The 12,161-nt window shown below is 35.4% G+C and overlaps 2 protein-coding genes across 2 annotated transcripts; one reads left to right on the top strand and one right to left on the bottom strand.

Moving 5' to 3' along the window:
* Window positions 1-2,400: 2,400 nt before the first annotated feature.
* LOC142628168 (uncharacterized) lies at window positions 2,401-4,618 on the top strand. The gene has a single exon (XM_075802192.1). The coding sequence runs from the start codon at window positions 2,549-2,551 to the stop codon at window positions 4,490-4,492; it is 1,944 nt and encodes a 647-aa protein (XP_075658307.1). The 5' UTR covers window positions 2,401-2,548; the 3' UTR covers window positions 4,493-4,618.
* A 397-nt stretch (window positions 4,619-5,015) lies between these two features.
* On the bottom strand, window positions 5,016-11,255 carry LOC142628169 (uncharacterized). The gene is made up of 9 exons (XM_075802193.1): window positions 10,890-11,255; window positions 9,310-9,396; window positions 8,754-9,197; window positions 8,272-8,407; window positions 7,874-8,036; window positions 6,530-6,658; window positions 6,033-6,227; window positions 5,397-5,519; window positions 5,016-5,260 (listed from the first exon to the last, which is right to left on the bottom strand). Exons 1-9 carry the CDS (start codon window positions 11,074-11,076, stop codon window positions 5,153-5,155), a joined length of 1,572 nt encoding a protein of 523 aa, XP_075658308.1. The 5' UTR covers window positions 11,077-11,255; the 3' UTR covers window positions 5,016-5,152.
* Between the last annotated feature and the right edge of the window lie 906 nt (window positions 11,256-12,161).

Raw genomic sequence — 12,161 nt, 5'->3', positions numbered from 1 at the left:
CTGTCCATTTCGGTCCTATACAGTTCTCTTTGGTCCATTGGGTATTCTTCAGTCCATTTGGTCCATTTAAGTAGACCAGTTCAATTCAGTCTACTTCGGTCCACTTCAGTCCACTTAGATGATACTTTGGGAGGAGAGATTTGTATAAAAAGATGAAATAATTCTTAGACAACTATGTTATCTTCTCAGCGTAATATTGGTAGGTTCTTGATAAAATTACATTTTCTTATATTATATGTTATTAAAGTTTTGTATTTTTTTTTCTAATATAAGTGATGGATGTACTTATATATTTGCTTCTCCTTTAGGCCATTCAAAATGTATAAAGAATGAACGATTTGTAAGGTATACTTGAAATAAATTCCAACCATACATCATATTATATACAAAATATCTTGCCTTATATAATGATTGGCTGTAAAATGCATTATGTTTCCTTAAAAATAATAAATAAATAAATTACTAAATTTAAACCACTTTTAAATGGAGTAATAAATATAGATAGCTTAATTTTAGAAAATATAATATATTATATCAATTATACTTTGGTAGAAAATAGTCACATCATTGTAAGAAAAGTTTGGGACTAACACTTATAAGTCTCATCTACTAATTTCATTTTTCACTTGACAAAAAAATATTGTCAAATTTTTTCGCGCATCGCATGAGTCCGCGACTAGTATTGTTAAGGACAAAACTTATATACAATACCTTAGGTGTTGTTTCTTAGGTTCCCCTTTTAAGATTCTGTCATGTGGCTGCTTAATTAAAAAATACACTTTCGTCCATGAGAAAAAAGTCGCATAGCAGAATCTTAAGAGGGGAACCTAAGGAGCAGCACATAAATACTGTACCTAAGTTTTGCTCTATTATTAATAGCACAACCGAAGATATGGGTCTCATTTTTACAAAATACGGTGCTACTGTAGTAATGAAACTCATTAACTTTTGATACATGAATAAATTCTTTAATTCTGGTAAGACCATAAATATCTCATCCTTTTTCTTGATGCAATAGAGGGCTAGCTTAAACCCCATGGGGTTGATCTAGTGATTTCCAATCTTCATTTCATCCATGAGGATTTGGGTTAAAGTTTACTAGCCAATAAGCCCAATACCTTGGGGCCATTTCCAAGGAATTATTTCCTATAATTTCTTGAGGTGTATGGGAATATACACTTCAGAGATTTGTCTGGCTCTCTAAGAGCCTTGGAAGCCCACATCAACAGAAGAGAAAAGTCTTACTTAAAATTTGAGTGCAATTTTATTATGAAGGGAGGGAAAAATAAGTTTCCAGGCATGAATTAACAATTTTTTTTTTCCTGAAGACAAACCTTAATATTTAGGGTAAATTCCATTAACAACTTCGGAAGTTTGGGCTAATGTCAACTAGATTCAAGACTTTTCAAAACTAACCAATTTGGTCTCTAAAGCCAGTTTAATCTCTAAAACAGTTGAGAAAAAATAACAAACTGTTTAGGACCTAAGTTGGCTTTAAGGACCAAACTAGCTAGTTTTGAAAAGTCATTGACCTTGTTGGCACAAACAAAATCTCAAAGTATATTAGTGGAATTTACCCTAATATTTAAACCTTAGAGATATATTAGTACACGCTTGTTATTACACACTTTTTGCACTGACCTGTGACTGTAGGTTTGCGTGCAATAACAAGAATGAAATATACACCACCCGAAATCTTATCCTGTTGTGCATGGAAAACGTAAGCTTTAAAAGCTTAAACAACGCTGACAACTGCAAGATCCTTCTTGAAATTTTAAAAAATTAAAACAGGTTCGTCTTGGACATTGTAAACAAAGACAGGAACCCTCTTATGTCTGAGCATGGAAGTTTTATAAGTACATCAATACCTCGCAGTATTCTAGGAACGTGGAAGTTTGTCAAGTTTCCTATTAAGGGAGAATAATCTAATGAGCTCAGCTACACTAGACTTGCACCCTATCAACAACAGTATCAGATCTCCATGTGAATATATGATTTTTATGTTGCATTTTGCTTTTCATGAACTGTTATGCTGTCAGAGTCGGTGAACATGACTTTGAGTTTTACTAATAACAAAGTTATAAGGCGCGTGCTGCATCACCATCTAAGCTACATAGAAAAAATTATTTGGATCCTTTGAAAAATGCAAAAGCCAAGGATTACTTTAATCATTTTGAAACTATTTGAGGAGCGTATACTCGAATGTGCTAGACTGCTAGTGCTATTCAGTGATCTTTCTGACTTCTTTAACCACAACCAAGGATTTCTGGCCCCCCAAAAAGAAAAACCACAACTAACCAAGGACAACATGATTCAAACACAAGCACGCTTTTCAGTAAGACAATCTGTAAAGGAAAGAGATGACAAATAAGAAAAAGCATAGAGATCTTTTGACAACTATTGTTCTCTTTTCTTTGCTATTTTCTATAAACTAATTCTCCATTTAATTTAGTCCCTCCCTAACTGATTTTCAAGTTTCTAAACCTTCCAAATCCAACTCATTTCTCAACTTCTATAGAAATCAGATGAACCCATCTGTTTAGACAAAATGTCTTCTCAGCTGCTATGGTTTGTGTTTGTGTTCAGTATCATAACATTTGTAGAGGGAAATGTAAGTATTGGAGGTGAAGGATGCAGCCTCAATGATCTGAGGGGTCTAACCAGTTTCAAGGCCGGAATTCAGATTGACTCGTCTGGCCGGCTACCCAAGTGGGTTGGTCATAGCTGCTGCAAGTGGGAAGGCATTGTCTGTGATAACAGAACCGGCAGGGTAACAGAAATGTATCTTCCGGGACTCATTTCCTCAGATGAATTCTTTTTTCAGTCCCAGATGAATGGCCAGTTATCTCCTTTGATAACACTTCTCACTTCCCTTGAAGTCATTGATCTTGGTGGACTCGTTGGTCTTGCTGGAAACATCCCATCATCGATTGGTTATCACCTCCCGAATCTCCGAAAGCTCAATCTCTATGGCAATAATCTAACTGGTGATGTACCAGAGAGCATTGGTAAGCTGTCAAAACTTGAAGAGCTTCTACTGTACGAAAATAGATTATCTGGGTCACTCCCTCCAAGCCTTGGAAGGCTAGAGAATCTGAAAATGCTGCTTTTATATTCAAACCAATTTTCCGGTCCTATTCCTGATTCCTTTACAAACTTGACAAATTTGATACATTTAGATCTTCACAGTAATTATCTGACTGGTCAAATTCCAGATAGAATCGATCAGTTGCAGGTTTTGAAAGAGCTTGATCTTTCAAACAATTCCTTAAGGGGGAAGATACCCCAGTCATTAACTAATTTAACCTCCATTTCAGTTGTGTACTTGGACACCAATTATCTTGAGGGAGAAATCCCATTTCCATCGAGTTTTGGCCAATTGCCTTCTCTTGCTTTTCTAAGACTGCATGATAACAGTCTGACTGGAAAGATACCACCCAGCTTTGGATATTTGGTCTCCCTCCAAAGAGTTTCTCTAGCAAATAATAACCTTAGTGGAGCAGTTCCCTCCAGTTTGGGGAACTTAGTAGCTTTGACAGAGCTATATCTTGGTGGCAACAGGTTATCTGGCCAAATACCAACATCAATTGGTCAACTTTCTCAGCTTATTCTCTTGAGTATTTCTCATAATTTGATTCAAGGACCATTGCCTCATGAGATGTCATTACTCCAAAATCTTCAAACGCTTGATCTTTCATTCAACAGTTTAGAACTCTCCACTATACCACAGTGGCTGGCAGAACTGCCATCTCTTTCCAGGATCTTCTTGGCGGGATGTGGAATCCAAGGCAAAATTCCAGAGTTCTTGCAAACAACTCCGAGTCCGATACAGGAACTGGACTTATCGGCTAACAATCTCAGTGGAAGCATTCCAGCATGGCTTGGAAGCCTCACTCAGCTCTACTTGTTAAATCTTTCTAGGAATTCACTCGTGTCAAATATTCCTGACACAGTTACAAGTTTGCAAAATTTGGGTGTGCTTGATCTCCACTTAAATAAGTTAACAGGCCCCATAAATCAGATTTTCGAGATAGGAAAAAGCTTTCCTGATGGATCACTAACGTGCATTGATCTTTCTGATAACAGCTTCTCAGGAGGAATTGAAGAAATTGGTATGGGAGCACAATGTGGGATTCAGTTTCTTAATTTATCGCACAACTTCTTGGAAGGCAGAATACCAATAACTATAGCAAGAATGACATCCATGCAAAGTTTGGATTTGAGCTGCAATGAGTTAAGCTTCAACTTGCCAGAGGCTTTAGCAAATGTAAGCTTGTTAGAAACACTGAAGCTGCAGAAAAACCGCTTCACTGGTAAAATACCAATTGGGTTTTTGGAGCTGAGAAAGCTCAAGGAATTGGACTTATCAGATAATCTACTGGAGGGGGAAATCCCTGTGGGAGAACCTCTAAGTAACTTTCCTGAGAGCTCCTACTCTGGGAACAAAGGTTTATGTGGGAAGCCTCTTACTCCTTGTAAGCTGAGGTTTTGAGCTAAATTCTTGATTACTCAAGAAGTAGAACATATGATTGTTTCTCAAATTGGTCTATATATATACTCTTCATTTTAAAATTATATTTGGAACTTTTGGTCCTTCTGTAGAAGGCCAAGGGCACAGGACTAATGTACCAAGTTATATGCATCGCAGTGCATCACGAAAGACAAGTAATTTAGCACTTAAAATATTAAATTCCCCATGCTTCAAGTGCCAAGAGAGGAATCCGAGTGTTTTTTTCCTATTTTCGAAATTGTTTGGAGTGAGTATATGCACTTTTGATTTACAGTATACTCAAGATTCTTTCCTATCTAAACACCATACTCAACATATCCTGTTTCACCAGTTCTACACATGTTATTTTAGACTTCCAATTACCTCTTTTTTACTCCCTCAACTCTAACTCTTTATCACAAGTGCATTACTCAATCTCCATTGCACATGGCCTGACCATTTTATGCGAATCTTGTCATTTTTTCAACCTCAATTGGAGAAGTACTTGCTTCTACTAATGCTGTGATTCACAGTAAGCATCTTTAATCATTAAGGAGTACAAGAGTTTATACAGGTACACACAATATTAGAGAATTTCTCTAAAATTAGCCTTTATTAATTTTAACCTTTAAGCCTTACATTGTTTTAGTAATTGTAATAATTTCAAAGGGGCTCCTGATTATTCCCCAGTTGCTTGTAATTCATGTAGTCAATTCCGTTTAGTCGTATACAACATAAGATCTGCTCGGGCAACTCTTCAGCCTTGTTTCCCTGTTTTAGAATCCACGGATAAGGCAGAGATTAGCACAGCACTCAGAAAGCCAAAAGCAAAACTAGAATAATGTATTATAAAAAGAAAATATTTTACAGCGGAGACAAATTTCTTGATAGAGAAAAAAAAAATTGCCTGAATAGTGAGGCCAACGTCCAAGATGCAGATCTTTAGTCTGTCCAGGAATGCTTCAAACCCTTTCCTAGAGATATAACTGAATCTGTGCATATCCAAATCAATCTCGAAGTAATTGTCTCCCTGTAACCAAGAAGGGAAACGTAGAGGTAATCTTTTGTAATCCAATGTCGTTTAATTGCTCAAATAGATTTTGAAGAAAACATTGCAACATAAAACAAATAGAATAAATTAAGATATTGTGTAAAACACACATGCACTCACACATTTGACTCATTAATTGTTATGTAGAACACAATGGATTTTTTCAACACTAAAGGACATCTAATCAACCCCATAAAGTATGTTCCATGAAATCTACAACTGAATTTGCTTGCTATAAATATCTTCTCATGATGCGGACCTATTATATGCAAGATCATGAAATAGATGGCAACATCATTGCCACGCCAACATTGTAGGGTCGTTAAAAACAATTGTAACAGTAAGTAAAAAAATGTAAAGATATTGAATTCTGACACCTTTTTAAGATAAACTCAAACCTTTTTAAAAGAGAAAAAAACCATTAATTTAAAAGACAATTAAATTAGAATAAACTCACTATTAACCAATATAGTTGGTTGGATGCAAACTTACCGAGTAAAACTCATGTTGAGGACGTGAAAGAACAGGTTTTTCATTGTAAGCCTGCATAAGCTTCCGCTCTGGCGCACTCAAATGAAGATCTTCCACATTTGCAACACGGCCCAATATCTTCAACCTTTCCCGAAATGGTACAATTGAATCAACAGGAAACCCTTTCACTTTTTCAACTTCATCGTGCATTAACCTCTGTTGCAAAAACCATGGATGTGAAACAATGGAAACATAGATAATCAGAAAGAATTGATTACTTCGCTTTTCCATTTTAATTTTTTAAAATACCATCAAACACAAAACAGGGAAGATATGTTGTCAGACAGATAGGCACCATAGAAAAATTGCAATGAGCCTTTTATTAAACAGATTATGATGTGAAAAATGAGAACATTAAGTTATAACTAGAGTGCATTGATGTGAAAATCATAGAGCTTATCTTATCATTATAAGAAGAAACAGGACTAGAATGCAAAGTTACAAATGCTCCTTCTTACTCTGATATTTTCTTGAAAATTGGATGGAAGCTCCTTAGCATAACTTTCATTAAGCTTAAAGTACAATACGAAACTCATTCCTTCTCCATCAGTTTCACCCTGAAAAATTGTGGTAGGGTACAACGGAACCTGTAGAAAGGCCGGTATCAGAATGTATGGAAAAAAAAAAAAACAAAACAAAACAAAACAAACAAACAACAACAACATCCCAAAAAAAAAAAAAAAGGAAAATTCTATAAGCCTCAAGAAAAATGCCTAGGTAAAGTTTATGAAGAAAATATGCTTTATGGGTCCTTCTTAATTTGAAATGCTAGCTAGCCAGCCAAGAAACATGCATGTTGAGACGTGATGATAACAAACAAAAAACTTGGAGAGTGAAAAGTGCCCCCCCCCCCCCCCCCAAAAAAAAAAAATTTTCAAAAGGTCAGAAAATATAAATAAATAAAGAGTGAGAGGCAGTCAAATATGGTTTGCTTGTATGCAATAAAAACGATTAATTTTTCCCAATGAGAATTAGAGCATAGACTCAATTTAAAGGCACAAGAAGGACAAGGGGGGGAGAATCATAAAGTTAAATATATAAAAAATTTCCTTCCTGTCTTTGAAGAGTAAAAGCAAACACACAGAGAGAGAGAGAGAGGACTCAGCACAGCTCTTTAGGAGACTAGAATGGCTTTTATGCAGGCCCAAATAAAAGGATTAGGGCTTTGCCAAATTAAATTGTTAGTTTATAACTAGTAGAATGCAAGCACAATTTAATTTCATTATGAACTGGAGGTATCTGCATTAATGATCCTCACCAATCAATCACAAATAGGATAATGATGAAAGAATTTGCTTATCAAAAAGAAAAAGGGGGGGGGGGGGGGGGGAAGAGACAGTGAAAGAATTTACATTTGGCACCTGAAGTATAAAAATTCAAGCTCTCAAGAGGTGGGACAAAATCTAATAAAGCAAGCAAGATATATTTCCATAGCGGTTTATGGGTCTTGCCTCATGGTACAGGGATGATTAGATAGGTTTAAGGCTCGAATCGTGTTCAAGGGGGAAAAGTTTACCCTGTGATGGTAAAATATATTTCACAAATTTAAAATTCTTACATTTCTCAATTTTTTTGACCACAATTCCCAAAGAAAAAAATAAAACAACTTTTATTCTTGAAAACACAAGCTGGGCTGCAAGCAAAGACATTGGATACCCTACACAACAACAGGTGTAAAGATTCTTAGAGTTTTTAACCTAATCTCCACCCTCTAACTACTAAAAAGACAAATGACACATACAAACACTTACCAGCATGTTCATACAACACGGAGAGCAATCAAAAGTAGAAAAATGGTATACCTGGACATTTACAATGAGAAGAGGTGGGAGGTTTCCAGAAGAATTAACAGAGGGGAGTTCCACAAAACGAGCTATATGAGTTATTTTCCTCTGAGATAAGAATACATCAACACCAAAGGGATAATATGCAGCATAATTAGAAGCAAACTCCTTCCTCTTGTCCCTGTCACACAAAAGGCGATTTCCACAATAAATAGTTTAGCATTGCAACTACTCTATTTATAAGAGATCCAACTACGTTTACATGAAGTCTCATTGTGGGGATTTGTAAACTTTAAGTGTAAGTGCATACTTGCATTTGTACAATCACTAGTTTAATATGTATACATTTACTTGTGTATACGCCATGTAATTATGCATATATAAAACAATGGAGTACTGTGTTCTCACAGTCTTACCTAAAATAATTTACAGCCCGAACTTTGAAAGTACTTGGCTCAATATGTGACCAACAATCAAGCATTTTCTTATCTATTGGACAAAAAGGTACTTGGGAACCTGCTATTGGCCTTTCCAGAAGCATCTTCGAGGAAACTGTAATCATACAAAGAAATAATTAATTAAACTTATTCAACTTACACATCTTTTATATTTCTCTCTGAAAGCATTTACTTGTGTATATGCAATGTAATCATACTACTACTGAGCACCACAGTATACCACAATCAATATCAATATGACTTATTTGGAGGAAGAAGAATTTGGAATGACCACTCACTAATCTAGTAGAACAAAAATGCTAAACCAAAATTGATAAACTGCACTCTATTTAAATTCTACTTATATTCCCCCAATGTAAAGCTGGATTTTCTATGAGGTCCATTTATGTTTGTATCCATAAGAAACTAATGTGTCAAAATTTGACAATCTCAATACTCACATAGAGGGCCATTCACATTTCCATCTTTCCATTTGAAGGAAAGCTTTAAGGAAGCCTTTTTTCTCGAACTTGGGGGACTAGAACTTAATGATCTTCTCTTTTCAACTGAATGAACAGTGGATGCAAGACAAGGTAAGCAGTTGCTTGGAAGAATCCCACAGTTATCTAACACTCCTCCCTCCTTGCCAGGACTTCCATCCACAGACGAGGAGACTTCATCAAGGTACACAGGATGGTTTGCTTCATTTGAAGGTCCATCACATCTAGATACCTCATTAACAGAGTCGAGTGCAGAATTCCCTGTTGACAAATCCCCCGGTTTCTGCATATAATTGGTGGAATAAGTATGATGGTTATTGAGATTATGGTCCCAATGATTGGCATCTCTCAGAGATGGAATACTTGATATGGATGCCCCTTCAAAGCCGTTCAGAGATGACACATCTGCAGATATCAATGGTATGCATAAGTCAAATATAAACATATCTCATCTATCAGAAAGCAAAGGAAAATAATCCTCATATGTATTTGAGTCTAAGTATCTACAAAATCATACCATCTGCAACACTTTGGTAATCTTCGTCACAGTCAGACTCCAGAACTGCAGCTGAATCAAACCATGCCTCTTCAACATGTCCTGCTCCTGTTATCATATTGAACAGAATTAGGGGAATGATATAAGAAAATCGCAGTGACACATAATTTGAGAATTCAATGCTTAATTACATGGTTAGCCAAAGCTAGACTAGTATTTCAGGGAAATTTTGGCTCCTAATTCATCATATGTTCAAAAAATGGCAAAAGTTTCAGAACAAAGAAAGTAGAAGAATAACAAGCAAGATTATGTTCCAATATCTTCAATGTGACTGATAAAGCAGATTTGTTGGAGAAGTCAATGAGCTTTATACATTGCATATTTCTCGCAAGTTCCTCTAATGTTCCAGGTCTTTATCTTTGAAAACCTAATCACTGCATTCAACACCAATCTTAAATCCATGAGAAGGTCCACCTTTCTAGATTATACACCTCGTGTTACATTGTCAGTGAAAAACAAATTTATATTCTTAGCTGTTTACTTTAGCAAACCTCCAATGACAGCTTTCTTTCCATAATTAGGAAGCTCTGTGATATCCAGTTAATAGGACAGTCACTCCTATGGCTATCCTATACACATACCCAATATCAAAAGTTCATTTGCCACTTGACCAGAACTATTATACATGGAGGGCTTTCACAATTATTATATATGCAAAAGACAATTTCCTATGATAGGCACATCAATTCACCTAGAAATGGACTTCAAGGTCCCCTATTGAGGTCAATTAGTTATCAGGGTACAATTGCTAAAATCAGTATGCTAATCTCCCAGTAAACTAAGAATCAAGGACAAAGTGATTTATCTCCTCCAGCCGCAAGAACAATCAAATTCATAAAATTTCCATCTGGATCACTGATCAATTCAAAAAATATAATCTATCCCCCTCTTAATCAGCCACATTCTATTCAACTACCAATGCTAACAAAAAGCAACTCAAACTTATCCTCAACTTTCTGAGCTTACCAACAAAGTTGCATGTAAAGAAAATTGCAGATTACTTAACAGAGGTAACCAAGATTATTCTTGCAATATATAGATCAAAACCCCACATAAAGAAATATCTTTATTTGCATAAAAGCTCACAACAGAAAAAAACCAACTAATAATTTACGTGTACTTTACCCCAGCATCCTATCATCACAAAACTCAATAATTGAGACACTTTTGTAAAGAAATGCCACTTTTTTTTTATCTCTCACTTAAAACAAGTGTACATTCATGCTTATAACAGATTAGCAGACTCACATAATTTCCAAAAGCTGTACTCTTAGCAATCCAAAACCGACCTTCTATAATCCAAACCATAAAACAAAACCAACAAAAAAAAAAAGTCCAACAACATAACCCACCAACAAATCCACACAAAAAACACAAACCCAAATATAAAAATCTTAAATTTATCAAAATAATAATAACTAAAAGCACCACTTGCTCCTCATGCTATCCCACAAATTATACCAACGACCATTCTAGAGACAGAAGAAGAAGAAACAAAACTAAAACACAAAGAGAGAGAGAGAGAGAGAGAAAGATGAAACCTTGGAAAGTGGGGTTGGCATGGGATCTATCAGATGGTGCAGACCTATCAACCCTGTCCAGTGATCCCTCAGATAAACGGGAAGAGACCCTTTGTTTGAGTCCTCCTACTCTCCTCCTTTTCCGGTTCTTCCTCTTCTTCAATCTCCCACCAACACACCCTTCAGGGGCGGAAACACACGCCCCCATGTCTCTCTTTCTCTCTCTCTCTCTCTCTCTCTCTCTCTCTCTCTCTCTCTCAGATCAATCTGCAACCACCACCATTATCTTCAACACAAAGATATAAACAATTCTAGAGAGAGAGAGAGAGAAGAAGAAAGAGGAAGATAGTAAATTGTAGTGCGAGAAAGAGAGAGAGTTTAAAGCTTTAAGCTACCGCTTGCGAAATTCTCTTCCTTTTATTATTGGGTTCTCAGAAGAAAAAACAAAATGTATTTTTTTTTTTTTTCCTTATAAGTTTTATTAAAAAAAAAAAAAAAACTTTCACTCAGTTGGCATGTCATTATTGGTAAATAAATTAAAAAGATAATATCAAAAATAAATATAGATAAAAACAAGTTTGAAAAGAACAAATTCTATATCCATTATTTTTGCTCTACAAAACTTTGTAAACTCAACCGCTATGAAAAGAATAAGTTCTAGAGAGGGTTTGGATCCACGTTCACGTCTGCGTTTCTCTTCATTGTGCGTTTTCAGCTTTTTTTTTTTTTTTTTTTTTTTCCAGCCGCTGTTGTTGACCAATTCTCCTCATGAACAGTGCATCCGTGCACTGTTTATGGACCCACAAATTTCACTTTTCAGCAACTTTTTCATTAAAAATGGGTCCCACAGCACTATTTACACATTTAAAAATTATTTTGCTACAGTGTTTTCAGTTTTCAGTTTTCAGTTTTCAGCAATAAGTTCTATCCAAACGGACCCCTAGAATAATTATTTTTGCAACATAATCTATAGTTTTTTTCCCAATTATTCACCGTCTGTCTATCGTATTTGTTTATCACTCATAGTCTATGCATTGCAGTAAATTGTGGCAAAAAATGTAATAGTGCTAGATTTTCTCCATATGAAAAATTGCATAGAAATTTTTTTTTTCTTCTCTACATGTTGATGCAGTAATAAGTAATGGTAATTATTTTTAGGTTGTGTTAACGGGTAAGATACCCGTTGACAACACATTTTAGGTAACTTTTTTTAACTTTCAGTAGTTTTTTAGTTTTTGGTAATTTTTTTCTATCTCTTTTTTGGCAATTTATTTAACAACTTTTTTCTTTTTT

This window comes from Castanea sativa, chromosome 3, assembly GCF_040712315.1.
Source record: "Castanea sativa cultivar Marrone di Chiusa Pesio chromosome 3, ASM4071231v1".
NCBI lineage: Eukaryota > Viridiplantae > Streptophyta > Magnoliopsida > Fagales > Fagaceae > Castanea > Castanea sativa.
The sequence above is the reverse complement of the archived record's forward strand: the minus strand, read 5'-3'. Positions and strand labels throughout refer to the sequence as shown.